General features: G+C 41.7%; 1 protein-coding gene across 2 annotated transcripts; it reads left to right on the forward strand.

Annotated features, from left to right (window-relative positions):
- The first annotated feature begins 1,152 nt into the window (after positions 1-1,152).
- On the forward strand, positions 1,153-18,976 carry mllt1a (MLLT1 super elongation complex subunit a). Of its 2 annotated transcripts, none has more exons than XM_028403824.1 (12): positions 1,153-1,259; positions 5,908-6,088; positions 6,262-6,344; positions 7,639-7,782; positions 8,638-8,763; positions 10,395-11,045; positions 11,158-11,248; positions 11,363-11,474; positions 11,752-11,851; positions 12,136-12,213; positions 12,988-13,059; positions 13,139-18,976. In XM_028403824.1, exons 1-12 carry the CDS (start codon positions 1,248-1,250, stop codon positions 13,265-13,267), a joined length of 1,779 nt encoding a protein of 592 aa, XP_028259625.1. In that variant the 5' UTR covers positions 1,153-1,247; the 3' UTR covers positions 13,268-18,976. The 2 variants fall into 2 exon arrangements, with proteins under 2 accessions (XP_028259625.1, XP_028259626.1); XM_028403825.1 differs by having other exon boundaries at positions 12,136-12,204.
- The last annotated feature ends 728 nt before the right edge of the window (positions 18,977-19,704 follow it).

Raw genomic sequence — 19,704 nt, forward strand, 5'->3', positions numbered from 1 at the left:
TTGGCAAGAAACGTCAGGCAGTACTTGTATATGAAATGTTCATTTGTTGAAATGTAAACATGTCAGACATCTACTAAAAATCAGTCAAACTTTTCACTGTTTATTATCATGTAAAAGTGTTACTATTAGTCCCAGTAATTTTTTTTTAAATATCTATCCACTTAAGATTTAAAAATGTGAAATGTGAAATCTGTAGGACTTTTGTCTTTCTGTTACATTGAAAAGAAGGATTTAAAGGTCAACACAACTAAGACACCCTCTTGTCTGACAGCCAGGTGGGGACTTGTTATTTTTTTTTTCTTAGGTGGGCTAGATCAGTCTGTGAGCGGCAGGAGAAGAAGTCTGAGGCACCAAGCCAGTGAGAGAGTGGTGACCTTCTGTCACATAGCTGAGGCCCCGGTAATCTCACATCAAAGTCTGAGCGCTGCAGAGACTTGACTGCAACGGGCCCTCACTCTCTGTAAGTCTGTATAAAAGAAACATCTTGAATCAAGACACACAGACAGTGTCCTTATCTGATGAAAAGTATGAAATGGAGTTTGTACTACACTGGGCTAGCTGAGACATATCTGTAAGCTTGTTATGGTGATAGAGGAAATAATACAACTGGCCAAGTTTACACTTCTTATACAGAAAAGGCTTTATGCAATCACAAATATTTGGATGCAAAAATGGATTATATTACTTAAGTAGTTATAGCTTCAGCATTGATGAGTGTTTACAGAAAATAAGAAAGAAACTTCACTTCATATTTTGAGTGAAACGTTAAATTGTTCTCATCCATTCATTGGTGATAAAATACAAGTTGCATGTCTTTTTATTGATTTTTTATTTACCCTATTCATTTCTATAACTAAAAGGTGAATATCATGCCATCAAGCGCCGATTAATTAATTAACATCGTGTGCATTTTACAATTGAATTAGAGCTGTAGCCATTGGGACAGGCTGGCTGTCACTCGAGAAAACCACCAGAAAATGCTTTAATTGTATTTGCAGCTCTGGGACCTCCCCGCCCTCTGCGTGTTCTGATTGGCTGTTTTCAAGAGTGCTTAAATTTTGCGCCCTCTGATTAGCTGAGAGAGCTTTCTGTTTTGGTTGCCTGCCAGCAGCCGTCTGGAAGGGGAGGGGAGCCGTCTGCCTTCCGCTTCTGGGGCTGGATTGACACACAATGAGGAGCAGAGGCTGGGGAGACGCTCCACAAACGCTGCTGTAAATAAATACAACAATCACTGAGGCCAGAGAAACATGGAGAACCAGGTACAGTGGCTTTTGTGTCTCCTTACGGAATATGAACTTTTTACGGTAAAAATGGCAGCAGCTTGCGTGTTGGCAGGGCAGGAATGAATCCTCTGTTCTGCTAGCCAGAAGAAAAAAAATGCTCCTGCTGCTAATGAACTCGTAGTTGTTTGGCTCTGGAGCTATGCTAGCTGGGCACTCATACATCGGTATTTACCGCTAGCTGGCCTCAGTCTACCAGACCATTCAGCACCGCTGCATAACTGTAGCCACAACCAGGCACACAAAGAGAGCTACACCTGGTCTTTACTCCACTCAGCGCTCTTTGAGGAGTATATGCACACTGTTAAACATGCAGAGGAGCAGTGCGAGTCGAGGTTTTGTGAAGCTAAGCTAAGCTAATGTACCTATCAGGAGAGTGTCGGCCGTTGGCTAAAGGCTAAGGAGCCGCTACAAGGCGCCGGGGAAAAAGATTTGTCCTCTCCAGGTTGGGCAGGGGAGGCGGGGTGTTGTCTCCTCTGCCAGCGGCCTAAAACCTTAACATATAAACCAGGAATATGTGTAGTACCTCTGTAATATCGCTGCATTATTAGCCAGCAGTTGGTTCATGTTGCCACAATCATGCTTGTAGACTAAAATGAAGGTAGCATGGTGGAAAAGCTGACTCTGTGGCAAGTGTTGAACTTGAAACCCTGGCATTTACTGTTCATTAGAAAGCAGAATAACCCCAAAAATATCAAATATGTTTTTAATGACTGGTCTGCAAATCTTTACATCTACATGGTCATTTCTTCATACATGTACACATGCAGTGAAGATTTATGTCATCATAAAATGTACATAATTTATTTAGCTGCAAACAGAAAAAAAGTGGGTAAACCAAATTACATATCAGCTAACTGTAAAAGAGATACTACTTCTTCTGAATGGGTTACTCTCTGAATGCCTGAGGTTACTCTGGGCTATATTTCAGATGGTTAGGCCACACACACCCTTGGAAAGTGGCTCAGCCACTTTCTTGGAACTAGTCTCCATTCAGCGTTGGCCCCTTTGAAGTTTTAACTACATCTGTGAAAGTGCATCCAGAGGAAGTCCTCTGCTACAAGCTCAGTGAAGTTGTACATCTGTGGTTTTTTGTAATTCATTTGTAACATACAAAGGATTTGCATTTCATTTTGATATCTTTATAACCACATGTTTTTTTCAGCACTTCTTGCAATTTTAGGGTCTGGCTTTAGTTTTAGCCAGAATTAAAGGGAAAATTACCGTCACCAGAAAAAAACCGAGAATGAAAAATATAATGTAAATCCTGCCAGCATAGAAGTTTATCAAACAACTTCTGAATGACCAAAAACCTGAACTTTAACATGACCTCTTGTCCCTTATCTCTCCTCTCAAGTATAACGTGCATATGTATTTAATAACCTGCTCTCCCTGTACATGGAGATATCATGTTTACATGTTTACATAATCTCCCTTATCAAGGGAAAAAAACTATACACATGATTAAGTTTATTGGAATGCGTTGCTAAAATTATACAGTCATACAGCTGTAATGATTGCTTATGTTAAATTAAGAGGTGGTGTTATTTAAGGCTGTTTTGGTCCTCTTGAGCTGTATTGCTGTGTACAACATGTTTGTAATAGATCAAATATACATGCTATTAACATATATTGGGAGTCAGATCCAGGAGAGAATCAAGTATTAAATGGGTAATTTGAATTATGTATATTCCACATGTTAGCACTAGTGCACAGCTGGATACCAGCTTGAATAGACACAGTGTTTCATGCCAGGATACTGGGAGCTCTTCTCATTTTGTACAGATCTGTATGTAAAAGCGCTGCAGTTGGGATGACAGGACAAGTGGTCATGGAGCTTTTCATAATCCCCACACACAGTCATTTACACACCCTATTTCCAATACTCCACTGTTTTCTTTGGGTGCTGCAGATAGGCTATTTGTGATCCCCCCCCCCTGTGGCTCCCAGGGATTGACCATTTTCCAGTACAAGTAACTGCTTCACCTCTACGTGTGTGTCATCTTGTAGATAGTTGATGTTGGGTGTAAGGGAGGATTAAATGCTTCACCAAAACTGCTACTGAGATTGCTTGTTCTTGTGTGTCCTCCACTAGGAAAACTTTATGACTTTTATTTTAATCGTTTATTAGCTGGAAAAGAATAATGTGGTCATGAGGGGTGTTATTTACATGGCAGCTGGGAGCTCATTGTTTTCATGGGAGCCAGTGTGTCTGCCAAAATTTGTATTTCCTCTCAATTGGAGCACTGTGTGTGTGTGTGTGAGAGAGAGAGAGAGAGAGAGAGAGAGAGAGGGCATCCACACAAAATTTTAATGTTAGCTGCTTTGTGTTATTTGTTTCATGATCCCATGCGGTGCTTTTGAACAAAATTAGCCAAATAAATATGTCACCACATGTCTGTCTGGACATCTGAAGTTAGAACAACTGAATGATCTCTTTAGAAACATGTCTCTGATTTCTGGCAATTCGTTAAAGTTCAACTGATGTCAAGTTCACTCAGTGTTATCTTCATTTTCTGTCCATTCTCCCGGCTTTTTGTTGTCCTGATGTAGTTTAAACTGATTATTGATAGGGATGGCACCTGATGTTCCAATATTGGCATCTGGCAGTGAAATAATCTGTAACTATCTGAATATTACATAAATATTAGATTATATGTAAAAGTAAAGAAATATGTAACAATTGTCTATGTTGAAAGAATGTGTAAGATAAGATAAGATAATCCTTTATTAGTCCCACAGAGGGGAAATTTCTTATCTTCAGTTGTAGTAATTTGTATCACAAAAAGCCCAAATATTAACTATTTCCAGTGTCAAATGTGTGACCTTTTCTCGGTTTTATATTTTAATTTGGAACCATGTTCAGTTTAATGACATACATCACCAAAAGAAACACATTAGCATACCTGAGTAGTGTAAATCGGCTAGTATGTTTTTTTTTTTGCTAGACAAAATGCCTTCAGCAATCATTCAGTGGTTGCGCATTATTTTCTGACAATCAGCTAATCAACTAATTATCTTAGCACTAATTTGTCAATGTTAATTTTACCTCTTGGGTTTTTAATTGTCTGATTATTGGCAGATTTTCCATGTAGGGATGCAGCTAATTATTTTTACTTTCAATAAAATCTGTCATTATTTCCTAAATTAATAATTTAAATTAATAATTTAAAAAGAAGAGTTTGGTTCTTTTGTTTTAACAACCCAAAGTGTGTAGATTAAGTTAACAACAAAAATAGGAAAAAGGAAATTCTTCATTTTTTGAGGCTTGGGAAAAACAAACTAAGCCATCGCTTATGATATTTATTGCTGCCGTTTTTTGAATTAATAACAAATTAATTCATTGAGGCTCATTCCATCTTTGTATTTTCACGCTTTTATTTCTAGTGCAGAACCAGTGTCTTCCATTTGGCTCATTGTCATTCTGATTTTTATGTTTTACTTATCACATTCATGATTCTGTGGACTCCTCAGGGGAAGGAGGTGCTGATGATTGGAGGGACTCCACGGCGGCTCACTGTGGGTGTGGTGGAGTCTGGAGTTTAAGGGCATTACTGCCACAGAATGGCTGGGCAGAGTGCCAGGCAGGGAGGTGTGTGTGTCTGTTCCTGTGTGTGTGCGTGTGGGTGAGCTGGAGAGTCGCACACTAGCTCATCTCAATCCTGTCCCCTCTAATCCCCCCACTCAGTCCCAGCTCACGAGCCACTCAGTGCTGGGGCCAAATCCCCACATTCTTCAGTTCTCCCCTGGACATAAAGTGCCTTTCTGTCCCCTCTCCCCACCTCCCCTCAATACAACCTCCCCCCACCCACACCTCATGTCCCCTCTTGCACTCAATTTCCACAGCCTCTTCACTTAGCCTCCACTATGGGCCAATCACCACCAGCAGCACTCTGTCATTTGCGTGGCCCGCCACTGTCATTGTTCTTGGCAGACTGGAGGTAACTCACAACGTGGCCCTCTTCTGGACAAACCTTTTGAGATCGGTCAGCCCAGGCGGCTAATCACTCCCATTCCAATGGGAGCGTCCCGACACCAGTCCAGCTTTGTGTGTAGGTGTAGGTCTGTTCGTCTCGAGTATCAAGTCCTCACACTCAGAGAATCAGAGGGTTTTGTTCAAGGTGGTACCAGGAAACGGTGAATAATGGCTCTGTGGATTAATCTCACTTCTGGCTTTGCTTATGTTTATTTCACAACCTACCTCAGTTTGCAATTTATCACTGCCAGGGACCAGGATCAAGTCAGCAGCACAGGACTCTGGCTTACAGTCTTTATTTATTGATCAGTCTGATCAAATTTGCATTTAATCATTTAATCTAAAAAATGACACAACAGGGAAAGTAAGCAGCTTTCTCTTTGGTATGATGTCAAATTATTATTCTCAACCCAAATATATTCAGTTTGGAATGGTGTAAACTTTAATAAACAGGTTTTATATGTTTTGGATTTGAAAATACGATTTAATCAAAATAGCTGGGTGAGAAAACTAGAAACCCACGCTCGGTAATAGAAGAAAGAAGTTTTAATTAAACTGCTCTTCATCAGCTTCTGAAAAAGTGCTACCTTTGTCCGTCCTCTGTAGACAACACAGTATTTAAAGTGCTCATTTCTGTCATCTTCTTCTCAGTGCACGGTGCAGGTGAAACTGGAGTTGGGCCACAGAGCTCAGCTGAGGAAGAAAGTGACATCAGAAGGCTTTACTCATGACTGGATGGTGTTTGTCCGAGGGCCAGAGACCGGCGACATCCAGCACTTTGTAGAGAAGGTCGTCTTCCGCCTGCATGAGAGCTTCCCCAAACCCAAGAGAGGTAAGACAGAACTGAGTATATATTAGGAAACAGTATGAGAAGCTAAATCTGACCTGATACATGACCGTCATGGCACATGAATTTTTTAAATAGATTCTTTTTTCATTTTTGTCTATCCCGTTAACATTTTGTTCTACTACAGAAATGTATTGCTCTCTCTGTCTGTCTTGCAGTATGCAAGGAGCCTCCGTATAAAGTAGAAGAGTCGGGCTATGCTGGCTTCCTCATGCCGATTGAAGTTTACTTCAAGAACAAGGTGAGAACGACCATCTTGTCTACTAAACTGTAGGATGTTTATAACAGGTGGAAAAACATATTACCCTGTGCACCTGATTATTCCTACAGAATGGCATTATAATAATCAGTGAGCCTGCAATAGCCATGAATGTTCAGGTGCCATTTTGATTTCAATTTGTTTATTTGGTATAAGATGGTCCTATAATTTATTTGTGCTTACGTTGTAAGGCAGTTACAAGCTCCGGGCTTATGGCCTGAAAACAGTGATAAGAGACTGCATGTCCGTTCTCTCACCCTTTCGAATGCATCTTTAACTTGCTTTACGAAAAGCCATGAAGGTGAAATGGCGGATAGTTTTTTTTGCCCTTCTCTGCTGCAGTAGAAGTAGACCCAGTTGACTGCTACACAGATGCTCACCTCTGATTTTGCAGCGCCCACATGTCCTTGGAAAACACGCACAGAGGTGGCATTACACAGGATTCATGTATGTGAACAAGCAAAGGTGAAATAAAGTCTTAAGAGAATCATCAGAAGTGCAGCCTCTCTTTAGAAGAAGAAATCCGGTTAAATCTTTTAAAATTACCAGGTTAATCAGATAACTTGATGAAGAAAAGTGGATTGCTTGATGTGTCCAAAATCAGGTTATAGCCCCAAAACAGAATAATCAGATTACTTAAGTGCAGATAAATGCAGTGAAGGCTGAACACAAATATATTTTAAAATTATATCTTATCAGGAAATGCTTTAACTATACACCTCTGAGCAGGTTACATACTAAATCAACCGTTTAAAGGAGTAAAGAAAGAGAGAACCACTTTACTCTTGTTACAAGATGAGGACAATGCAGAGGTGTGTGCACATGACTGTACTATCATCTGGCTGTTCTTTGTAATATTAAACCGCTGGACTGGATCCAAGATGGTGCTACATTCTCCCTTTTATGTGCAGTTAATTTGTATACAATAGACACATTAAAACACTTAAAGGGAAGTGAAGAAACTGTGATCAGCAACCATTAATCCATCAACAATACTTCTTTGTTTATAAAATATCTCTAAAGTGCGTTGTTGCGTTTTCCTTGTTTTTAATCGTCGCTCCTCTCCACAGCTTCTCTCAGGAATGTGTCTTATCAGCACGCAGGCTTCAGCTATGTCGGCCTGTTTTATTGGCCTCCGGGGTGATGGTTCATTCATTCAGGTTTTATCTCGTGTTGTAAAATGTGTAGTAGCTATTGTGAGCTGACTGAATGCAGAAAGGCAAGCATGAATTTCACTTACTGAACACTTACTTTCTGTTTTTGTTTTTGTTTTTAGGAGGAGCCAAAAAAGGTGTGTTTCAACTATGACCTGTTTCTTAATTTGGAGGGCAACCCACCAGTCAACCACCTGCGCTGTGAGAAGCTTACCTTCAACAACCCCACCAAAGAATTCAGGAGAAAACTGATCAAAGCTGGAGGGGTGAGGCTGCCTGACACACTTGGCTCATAGCCATGTCAACTAACAAACTACAGTTAATAGCAGACAAACAGACGTGGCAGCACAGTATCAATAGTAGCTTCCAAGTGCGATAAGCTGCCAGTCTGCTAGGAGTCTTTCCCCATCTTAATCTTGTGTCAATGCAGGGTTATCTGCAGGTTAATCTGGCTGCTCCCACTCCCCTTTTTGAACCTCCCCTTTGTCTGTCTACAGGCTTTATAGCTTTTTTATTCATCGGTTTGTGTGCTGTGTGGCCTTTAAACATTCTTGAAAAGCACAGAATTCCTCAAAGGAAGGTTTTAGATAACACTTGGACTATGGACGATAAATGAAGATGGAGGAACCTTTTTTGACATCGCCTACAGGAGAGGAGCGACAATTGATCTTGAATCTTGCACAGCTTTAACACATAAAAAATGTTAACTTGGGTTACTGACTTGGGTGCCTACTTATGTATTGTCAATGTGTGACCCGTGACCCATGAGCTGCTGCTTTGCTGCTGTTGCTGTGGCAGAGAATAATACTACATCCAGAATATTTTACTGTCAGATTTATAAACTCAAAGTGGTGCCTTTAGAGGGTTTTTACAGTGGACATACACTGACATCTAGCACAGAGGTCTTTCTAGAGTTACATTTAATTAGTCTAATGCAGCCTTTGTTTTGCTCATATATGATATATATTTGTAGCAGGGCTGCTGGTTCTGTGCATTTTAAGCTCCTTATATCTCAGTCTTTTTTACAAGGAGGCCCTGAATTCTAGCTCTTCTTGTGAAAATGCAATCTAGCTGTAGTTTAAAGGATCATCAGAGAATCACTGTTCTGTTTTTAATTTCAGGTACTGGTGGTCCCCGAGGGCGCTGAAGCTGTTTCAAGGCCCAGCCCGGACTACCCAATGCTCCCCACCATCCCCCTCTCTGCCTTCTCAGACCCCAAGAAGACCAAGACCTCTCATGTGTCAAAGGTTGGTTAAACATCCAGCAAACTTACATCCTGTTATGATCGTCTTGCTCAGTCATCTCATTTTGAACCTGCTGAGCGTGCGGTTTCATTTGAAATAATTAACATGCTGGAAGTGATATTGATCACTCAAATGGTGACTTTTTTTTCTCCTAAAATGCTGTGGTCAGAATGTCATTAACAAAATCATTTAGTCAGCCTTCAGAGCAGGCTGACTCAGGCCTCTAATCCATACCAGCTGTATTCAAGCATCTGTATGCAGAATTACTAAGCCTGCCAGGAGAGAGGACATATCAGGAGAAAACAGGAAACTGATCCCTTTGCATTTTCCAGAGCTGCCTCGGTTGTTTTATCAACTTTTCATAGGCCAGCAGCACAGGTCTGTGTTCTTGAAATGAGATTACTCTTCAAAGCACTTCAGTAGTTTTTTATAGTTTTACACAATCTATCCTGGGTAGTGGTGAAACGTCAAGACCCTTAGGGGTGATTAACATCAAATTTCCAGCCAAACATGTTTCTTCCATTCACATTATTATGGTGTGAGTGGGAGTGTGTGCAACACCAGTTTGAGGCAGCTTGAGGTCTTGGTTTCACCCAGCTGTGTCCATCTGCTGACACAGAAACAGTCCATGAGAGCCCCACACACACACTTTCTAATCCTCTGGTGTGTACTGAGTCTGTTTTTGTTTTATAGTGAATGAATGTAATAAAGGCTCTTTATTATGTGTGTGTTAAGTTTAATAGTGTCAGTGTAGAAACCTGTAAAACTGTTGGCTGATACTTGGGTGGACAGTCAGGTAATAATCCCTTCTGCTTGTATTGCTGTGCCATAAACATCCTCTAAAAGTGACTTCTTTGACATTTACCATATGGTTACAACTAATTTAAATCGTGTAACACAATCAAAGTAGTCCTCATCGTATTTAACTGCTATCTTTTGGCAGCAGCTTGTAGTTGTGTGTGTTGTATGTATGGTGTCCTTTGACCTATGAAGTGGTGTCCTCCACCACTTTGGGCCAACAGTACTTCTGTAATTATTACATTTCTCTTAAGAGACATGTGTATGTCCCCCATGGGACAAGTACAACTGTTTCTAAGAAAACATTTCGACATGTTAAAACAGTAAAAGCATGCATGTATGATGATGGCTGCATTCCACGGTGGGGGAGTTCATGCTTCTATGTGCATGTGCTAGTAGATTATGCACTCAGTTTAACCTGCTGTTGCAAGCCGAAATGTCTGCTGTGATAACCTAAAACTATCAAACTATAACTCTGATCCTAAACTTAAAATTTACACTGTAGTGTGCAAATAACAGAAATGATATTCCTATCAACATCTGGTCCACATACCCTCGCTAATCAGCTAATGTTAGCAAGCGAACACACTAAAAGAGTGATAGACAAGATATAATTGCTGCAGCACAAAGGCCTGCACATCTGTGGAAACAATACAGTAATGGTTAGAAGTTGAGTTGGGCCCAGATGTGTTTTTTATCTAGTATAATTCTGCTTTAAAGCCATAAACAAACGAAAACAGTTGTTGAATTGATTTGATTATTATTTCAGAACTCAAGCTTTTTTATGTGGCCTTTCAGCAGCAAAACTTGACCCTGATGTTATTTTCTCTATCCAGGAACCCAGCAAAGAAGGAAGTGGTGGCAGCAGCAAAGGCCCAAAACCACACAAGCTGACCAAGGAGCACCGTGAACGGCCGCGAAAAGACTCTGAGAGCAAAGCCACGTCAAAAGGAGATGACAGAGACGGAAGCAGCAAGAGTGGCCGTGATCCTTCCTCTTCCTCATCCTCGTCTTCAAAAAAGCCATCGGAGATCAAAGTAAAAGATGAAGTGAAAGTTCTACCCAAGGCTGCTTTCAAGGAACCCAAACTCACCCTGAAGGAGTCAAAGATGGAAGGCATGTCTCCAAAAGGAGGGGGGGCAGGGAGTGGAGGGGGTGGCGGGGGAGGAGGTGGGGGAGGGTCTGCCGACTCCAAAGTACCGGGGAAACGACCCTCCACTGTAGAGTCTCCCAAACCCAGCGCTAAGAAGCAGAAGAAGGGCAGCTCTGACGGGCCGAAGGCGCCTGCGGGTGTGGCCTTTACAGGTACCTCTCCGCGTGTCTCCTCCTCGACTGCGGCCAGTCAATCCTACACTGAGAAGAAAACTAACAAGGAAAAAGGTCGCTGGCCCAAAGTCAAAAATGACACGCAGGAGCTGAAGGAGCCCAAGAAACTTCCAGAGTCAGAAGAGTCGAACTCAGAGGATGAAGCATCGTCAAAGTCTGAGGTACAGCACAAAGGGTTTTACACACAGGAAAAGTAAAGGTTTATTTCACATTGGACTACAATGTTTTCTGTACATATCTTTCCCTTAATGGACTCTTCTTCTTATCTTACAGCAGTCGGCTCCTTCCAGTCCTTCCAACTCCAGTTCTAGTTCAGACTCCAGTTCAGACTCAGACTTTGAGCCGGGTCAGAAACAAGGGCAAGGTACAGTTCTGCTTCTTTAATGTCAAATTTGATACACGACAACTTCTTCCAGTGCTATGACCTCCATTGACAAGAAACTGACATGGGAGATTGAAATAAAAACTGGTCTTTCAGGCCCCCTGCGATCCATGGTGGAGGAGATCCAGTCAGAGGAGTCAGATGATGACGACAGCAGCTCAGAGGAAGAGACGCCTATCAAGACAAACCCACCCAACCGTGACTCACGGTCAGTCTCCCCAGAACTGATTTGCACTTAACAATGATCTTACTGCAAGTAAATGCTGCTTCTTGTGACTTTTTGCTTCCTTTTGTAGCGTTGTAGCTTAGTTTTTGGGGCTAAATTTGGTTTGCTTTACTAACCTGCAGCTCCACAATTATAACCAACAGTAGCTGTAGTCTCAGACACATATATATACAAGTACGACATGAAGCAGTAAGTTTGTGTGTTCTGTCTGTCAGTCTGTGTGTGATTGACCTCTGACCTCACCCTGTACCCCTGTCAGACTCAGCCTGGACAGCGAGAGTGACAGCAGTGATGGCTCGCACCGCCCCAGTCGAGACCCCGTACCGCCCCCGCAGAAACACAGCTCCTCCAATAATAAAGTGAGTCACACAGACCTATTTCTGTTGCGCACTTTCACTGGTGCATTGATAGGGACTGAAGTAGTTGTGGCATAAAGAAAGAACTCTTAGACTGTGCAAAACCTGAACCTGAAACCTCAGTTGCAACCTATAGCTCTGCACCAGGCCTTCATTTACATTTCAGCTGTATTAGCTGTCATCTTGTTTCCCAGAAACCCTTGTGGTCTCACTCAGCCTCTGTATCTATATAATGTCTTATAATGTTTTTTTGTTCTTGCTCACCGTGTCTGATCTCTCTGCTGCAGGTGTCAGTCAGAAAGAGTCCAGATTCCTCATTTCGCTCAGAGAAGGTGATGAAGAAGGGATACGACAAGGTAGGAAGGGTAAATCAAACTTTTTATGTTTAAACTTTTTCACACATACACACACACACACACACAGGCAGTGTTTAGTCAGTGTTCGGTGAGTCCATTAATGGGTTCAAGATGCTATAATGACCAGTGAATTGAACCAGCTGTGCAGACATTGAAAAGAAACCTTCTTTGTAACGAGGTGCTTAAATGATGAGGTGAAACTGATCGTATATCAGACTTTTACATAAAAATTGTTCATTGGAAATAAAAAAGGGTTAATCCCAAACAAACTCCAAGTTCTATCTAGGAAATATCTAAAAACTATCTAAGTCCTAATGCCTGTAAAAAAATCTGGTTATCACTTATTTTTCCTTATTGCTAAATGCAGTTGCAATGTACAATTTTATGATCTCATCCAACCCAGTGTGGTCTTTGTCAATTTTAACTTCAAGATGTTTTCTTTCATTATTTCAGCACCGAGTCGGAGACACCTGCTAAAATGCAGCCTTCATTGGGAGAATCATAAAGAATAATCATAAAGCTACAGTGTTAATGTCTGATGATTCTTCTTGTTGGCACGGGTTCTAGCTATGATAAACGGTTTGGACAGGTTAAGGAGTTGCAGACAACCTTTCTCTGTCCTTAGAACCCAGATTTACATTCACAAAACACAAAATTGTAATTTATATTAACGACTTTGTAACAACCATACAATAAATCTTAGAACATTTGATCTATTTTGACCCATTTCCTTAGTTTTTGACCATGTCCACCCTCTTCTTTTGTCTCCTATCCAAACCAAAGGCCTACACAGAAGAACTAGTGGACCTCCACCGCAGGCTGATGGCATTAAGAGAGCGTAACGTCCTGCAGCAGGTGTGTGTGTGGCCACTCGTGCTATACTTTGCTCTAAGATAAAAGTGTTTTGGTACTAAATGATCATCCTTTCTGTCAGATTGTCAACCTGATTGAGGAGACGGGCCACTTCAACGTCACCAACACCACCTTTGACTTTGACCTCTTTTCACTGGACGAGTCCACTGTCCGTAAACTACAGAGCTATCTGGAGGCGACGGCCACGTGACAGGAAGTGGAAGCTGACGTGTGGACGGCAACGATGGAGGTAGCTTCGCCACCGCGTCTGCTCTATCAGGAGGAGATGTGTAAACGCGTCTGTCGCAGCCCTTTCACAGGCCTGACTGAACCATTGAACAACTACCACACAAACAGAAACACACAAACAAACACAAGCACACATGAAGACACAACATCACATGATGCTGGGCAGAAAACTGGAGGAGGAGGTGGTGGTGGTGGTGGAGTCGCTGAACTCTGTCTACAGTCAGGATTTTCACTACACATCTCTTGTCTTGAGTCTGTGCAGAGCTGTGGAATTCACCACGCACCCCCTCCTTCACCCTCCTGCACTCATATTGCTCCCGCCTTTGCAAACCTAATACTTCCCCTCCTCCCCCTCCTCCTTCTCCTCCTCCTCCGCTGCCTCCTCTTCCTCCCCCTTCACACGCACACTCCTTACTCGGCAGAACACTCCAATTCCCTCCTCCCTGTTGTCAGCTGGAGCTCATTTCTCTCCCAACATACTCCTGAGTTGTGTGTGTGTTGTATCTGTGTGTGTGTGTGAGCACTGCTGAGGTTTAAGAGGAGATGTTGTCTTTGTGGTTACTGACTTCTCTTTGTTTGTGAAGCTCGAGCACAAACAGCCGGTTTCGTTCCTACCCCAAGCACGCACACACACATACACGCCAACAAATACAGATTCGGGCAGCACTTTCCTCTTTTATCCAAGCTATTTAGCACTAATGTTTAGTGTATAGACATTGAATAAAAGTGGATTATAACACACTATAATGATTTTATCAGTATTACAGTTTCCTTGAGAGAGGAATCTGATGCTGGTGTCATGTCGGAATCCGAAATGCTGCCTCTGTGAGCTACTTAAACTCGGTGACTGTGCTAAACGCTCGCGAGTGTGTCTGGCTTTTTTGTTTGCAGTCGGAAAAGGTGCAGTTAGCGTTTACGCCTAGGGCAAATGTCTCTGCTGTAGTCGCAGCTCCATCTCTAATCTGCTGTGATGTACACAAACATGACACTCAGTTTTGGTAGTTGAGGTAGTCACAGCACCAATTCAACCACAGAGGAAAACAGGTTAACAGCTAATCTGGGTGTCCACACTTGAAGGTGGCGTCATTAGCCACCCATCACAGGGAAAGTGGGTACAATGGCGCATATTCTCTTTATGGAGGCATGTGAGGTGAACTTCTCACAGAGCCCTCCTATACCTTGGGCAGCGTATTCTGGATTCTGTTGTGTTGTAAAATATTTCATTATTTTTTTCTGCACACAAATACTGTGTTATAACCCATTTTTAATGTTTACAGTGCTCATAGATGGGATAATTGGAAGGTTAAAGTGAAATGGTACCCAGAATCTTGCACGTTTGTCTCACAGGTCCTTCCATTTAACACTGTACATGAAGACACTGAGATGTGTGCCGTCTGTGTGCATGAGACTCTGTTTTTCTGCTGTCTGAACATCTGAAAACACATGTTCTGTTGAGTTTCCCCTCTCTACTTCCTCGCACTGAAAGCTGAGCCTTGACCTCCTACCAACTGCTTCCCCTCCCCACTGAAGGCCCCTCACTCCATCCCTCCTCTCCACCCTCCTCCTCCCTCCTTATTCCCAATATTGGCGTGCATGAAAGGGCTCGACTGCTCACGGCCAGAGCAGTGGAGGATCACTCCTGAATTGCCTTCGAAGTGGTGTGGTGGGGTGGGAGTGGGATATTTTTTTTTTTTATTTATTTTTTTTTTTTAAAGCCGTGAAAAAGTAGCCATACTCGTCTCCCAGAATCCAAAAATAAGAGAAAAATAGGGGCCACGCTTTTTTACATTTTATTTTTCTACAAGTGCATTTTGTGTATTTATTCCCAGATTGCGGTTACGATGACCTGTGAGCTATGAATGTATATCGCTTTTACTTTTCTACGGCTAGCAACAGCCCCACTCCTAGTGCCTTTTCCTGCGACTTGCAGTATGGGGGGGTGTGTGCGCTCATGCCCATACAGATTGAAGACCGCCCCCCCTAAAATACCCCCTCTTGGGGAAACAAGTGTTAATTGGGATGCCTGAATATCCAGTATTGTCTTAATGGCTTCCATCCCTGCTTCTCCTCTCCAGTGTCTTTATAGTTGTCCTTTTATCAGTAATAATTGATCTGTAAATTTCCACATAAATATTTTTCATAGATTGATCATGTTTTCTTGTCCCTGCCTTCAGAGGTGCAGGTTTTGTAAGAGGTCTGTGTGGTAGTTTCTCACATTAATTAGCTGCAGTAACTGTTGCTTTAGCCGTGTCGTGTGTTTTGTGCGAGCGTCGTTGTGATCGTTGAATAGGGTCTGGGCTCCCTCTTCAAGAGCTAATGCAGGAGGAGTGTTTGATACCAAGTCACCGGGCACTTAAAACGGCATCAGTAATGGACATGTGGGCAGAAAAATAAGCTAAACACTTCTTGTGTTTTCTTTCTCTAACTGTTTGTACTGTATTTTCCTAGGGGCCTGAATCTTGAGCAGACATATTAGACATATTTAACCCAGGCTGACGGACTGGTCTCACAAAACTGGTTCCACATTTACCTAATCAGCAGATCCGGGTTAAAAATTATGAGCAGCATGTTTACTGAGCAGCAGATTGTCCTGGCTTAACACTTGTATCAGAAATTTGAGTAGCAAAACTACTCCTTTTTTAACCTGCTACTGATGATTTTTAATAAATATAACGAAACATTTTTCCTTGTTACATGTATTATATATTATATGACTCTAAAAGTAGCATTTCTGTTCTTCAGACATTCATTGGACATCTGACAGGGTCACTACTATAAACAATAAAATAGAATTTTAAAAAATAAAAATTACAATTTTCTTTCCAGTTTTGATTTATTTTATTTTCTGTAGCCGTTTTTTTTACTCAAATTTCAAACATGTTTCCAGAAAGTCTATAAGAAATCTAATCTGACATTTGAAGTATAATGTCCACTTAATCATTGATAGTTTTGGCTTCAAATCAGTAGTGTAGAGCTCTGTTTGCACTGGTTAATACATTATTTCCAGCACACATGAGAATGCAATATTAAATTAATGTTATAGGCAAAAAGAAGCCTACGGTTGTGTTAGTAGTACCAGAGGTTACTGGGTAACAAGTAATTATACTGCTTTAAAACAACTGATCTGTTTTTCAGGTTTTAAAATATATACTGTAGTCTGGTTTAAAGTGGACATCCCCACTGTGACCACAGAATGAGCCATAATTAAACCAATAATACTAAAAAGCAGCAAAAGACTGCCACTCAAGTTCATGAATATGACTTTTAAGGTGCAAATTTAATTATGTAATTGTCTCTCAACAATTGTCTGAACAATATTTTGTGATTCCAGTACTCTTGTCCCCTGTATTTACTCCATATAGCCAGCTTTTATATTTTTCTACATTTTAAAGTCTCTCATTATATTTTGCTGCCACTCTTAACAGTCTGTCTGAACTGGGATTATCAGTTTTATGATATACTATTGATGCTACTCTTTATTAGTTGTGTTTCTTGTTAGAGACCTGCTGTGGAGGGTTAACAGAGCCAGTGTAGTGAGACCAGTTTCCAGGACTGCCAGGATTTCTAAAGCCACAAAAAAAACTCAAAGAAAGCCAGTCAGTGGTGGACTTGCTGCTTGATTCAGGCCCCTGATGTGTTGGTTCCTGTGGCCTCTCTGAGCTTCACACTCACACACACACACACATTAGCTCACTGTGGGACATCCTTCAGTGAGCGAGCCCCTCGTTGCCTCCCTCCTCGTCCTCGCCTCATCTTCAGTGTTTTTATTCTGACGCTGCGATAGCTTTAATACTTTCTGTTGCCTGTCTGGCTCAGCGACATGTACACACTCCCTCTGCTGTTACTGTAAACGCCATCTGAGCGCCAAGACTGTGTCTCAGAAAGAAAGAAAAAAAAAACCTGGATCCACGCCGCCTTATGTGCCCTGCAGAAACCCCACCCCCTACCCGTCTCTTCCTCCTAGTCCTGGCCTCCCTGCTCTCTTCTCCCTCTCCTTTCTTGGTGCCACCTTCATTTTCTCAAGGTGTGCCTCTGCTACAGAACTTCAGGCCGTGATTACAGAGAATTAACTTTTACAAACTGTGTGAGTGACGTGTGTTTGTCAGTGATAGGAGAGAGAGCTTTTCCTTTGTGTCCACTTCTCTGTGCACCGATGTGGGAACTTTTAAGTCCTAGTTCATGAACTCTGACCTTTGACCAGGCTCTCACTCAGTCCCTTGTGGTGGTGGCGGGGTTTATAAAGTGGGAGAAGCCCCACTGTCTACCCACAGTCAATGTTTTATTTATGGACCTCTGCACTTTTGGCTGTGATGACTTCAGTACTTAAGTAGTTACCTAAACTGTATTTTTAAGGATTTTATACAATATTTACATGCAATACAATATGAATTGATTTTTTTTTCTTTGCCAACCATTTTTTGTTTATTTAATTGTCTTTATTTTGGCATGTGTTGTCACTATTATTCCTGTTGAATCTATTTTAGGCATCAAATGTTGTTATGGCGGGGACGTTCCCTCTGTGTGAGTGTGCGTGTGTGCGTGTGTGTGTGTGCGTATCATGATTGTGATGACAGCTGAACACAGAGAAGCAGGTGTTGGAAAATGTTTGCTGGATGAGCTAAACGCTGTTATCTTCCTCTGCTTTGAGTACAAATAACTGGACCAGAAGGAGGACATGAGGAGTCCACGCTTCAGGTTCGGGGGATCTGAAAACTTTTTTGTTTTTTTTTCTGTGTCATGTCTGAGATTTTGTACGTGTTCTGTACTGAAACAGAAACCGTCATCTTCACACCTAATGTAATTATTGTTTTGGGATAACTTGAGCCTGAAGAAACACATCATAGGAAACAGAGTTGCAAAGTGATGGGGAGCTGGAAGTTCAAGTGCCATTCCAGACTAACTAGTATCTGGTTAATTTCCTACAGCTCCCATGATGCACTGCAGATAGGAACACCAAACTGTAAAGGCAATAGGTCTGCAAAAACTCAACCTGATTTATTTTCACTATCATATACTCTTCACTGGCTTATGTTTAGTCTCAATCTATCTTAGCTCAAGAGCTGCAGCTGGTTCAAAAATAGACACACAGACGCTTTTCTGTATTTTCTTTAAAAGCTCAGCCTAACTCCTGGTTACTCCAAGTAAATGCAAAGCTGAAAGTAACCTGTTACTCTGAGCTTTACACATAACTTTAGGCCTTAATATGATGATATAATAATTTAAGAGAGAATCACCATCAGTTACCACTACAGACTGAACCAGGATTTGTACCAGGCTGTAAAGATGTTTAATTCTGCTGTAAAGATGGACGTTCAAACATGGACGTCTATGAGGATTGACTCACTTTTGGGAGCCAAGAGGCCATTTGAAGAACTGCACTTACATTGTGGCTTCATTTCTCCATTGTCTACTTGCTTTTAATTGTACTTAAAATGACAAAACATGCCTTTATAATGCAAATTTATACACTTTAATTTGGGAGTGCAGACACGAGGAAGGACACCAGCGGCCCCTTTACTTTGTAACTCTATGAACACGGCTGTGAGAGTGGAACATTTCAGCTGAGACTATATTATATATAATATGTGTATAATACAGCAAAGGTAGATTATCTACTGTGTGGATCTTTAGAGGACGAGGAAAATGCAAAAATATAGAGCAAATGGTTCCGTGCAGCGGGGTGGGGTGGGAGGGGGCATGTGCAGACGGGGTATTTCCTGTGTCAGTGGTGTCATAATGTGTCTGTGACAAGGGGACAGGGTTGCCTGTATTTATAAAGGTTTGATTTTGTTTTTTAAAACTGTGGGGGAGGGGAGGGAGTGTGGAGTCCGAAACGTGTCCCATAAATGTGGTCAAAGTTTCAAGCGGCGGGCAGAACAAACGAACTGGACAGCAGAAGAACAATTTGGTATTTTTAAAAAGAAGAACTTGGCATTACAATGCCACCATGTGGCCATATGATGCAAGTTGTTAACAAGGATGAAACATGTTATTTTAATGTTATTTTTTATTTTGAAATCATATTATTAATAAAGTCATTAAGTACTGTTGTCCCTGTGTGTCTGATCATTGACCGCTGCGTGACCCCGAGTGGAGGGTTCTTAGAAAGTTCATGTGATGGTCAGTGCAGTCTGCGGGGTTAAAAGGACAAGCAGCAGGCTGGCCAATAACGCTCATGATGTATTGACCATCTATCGAGGAAATGTCACCATATGAAGTGACGTTTATTGGTGAAGGCTGATCAATAAATTGTGCTGTGTGACTCAGCTTTGCGCTGAGATAAAACACAGAGGCCGTTTCAGTAGAAGCACAGGTGTTAGAAAATAAAACGGATGGACGCCATTTAGCTGCTTTGGTTTCAGGGTCCAGGCGTTCTATATGCTGGGTCAGTGAACAGAG

Source organism: Parambassis ranga, chromosome 4 (assembly GCF_900634625.1).
Source record: "Parambassis ranga chromosome 4, fParRan2.1, whole genome shotgun sequence".
NCBI lineage: Eukaryota > Metazoa > Chordata > Actinopteri > Ambassidae > Parambassis > Parambassis ranga.

Coding starts and splice junctions, on each gene's coding strand:
- mllt1a (XM_028403824.1), top strand. Junction 12,214..12,987: donor GATACGACAAGGTAGGAAGG/GTAAATCAAACT, acceptor TCCAAACCAAAG/GCCTACACAGAAGAACTAGT. Junction 13,060..13,138: donor AGCGTAACGTCCTGCAGCAG/GTGTGTGTGTGG, acceptor CCTTTCTGTCAG/ATTGTCAACCTGATTGAGGA.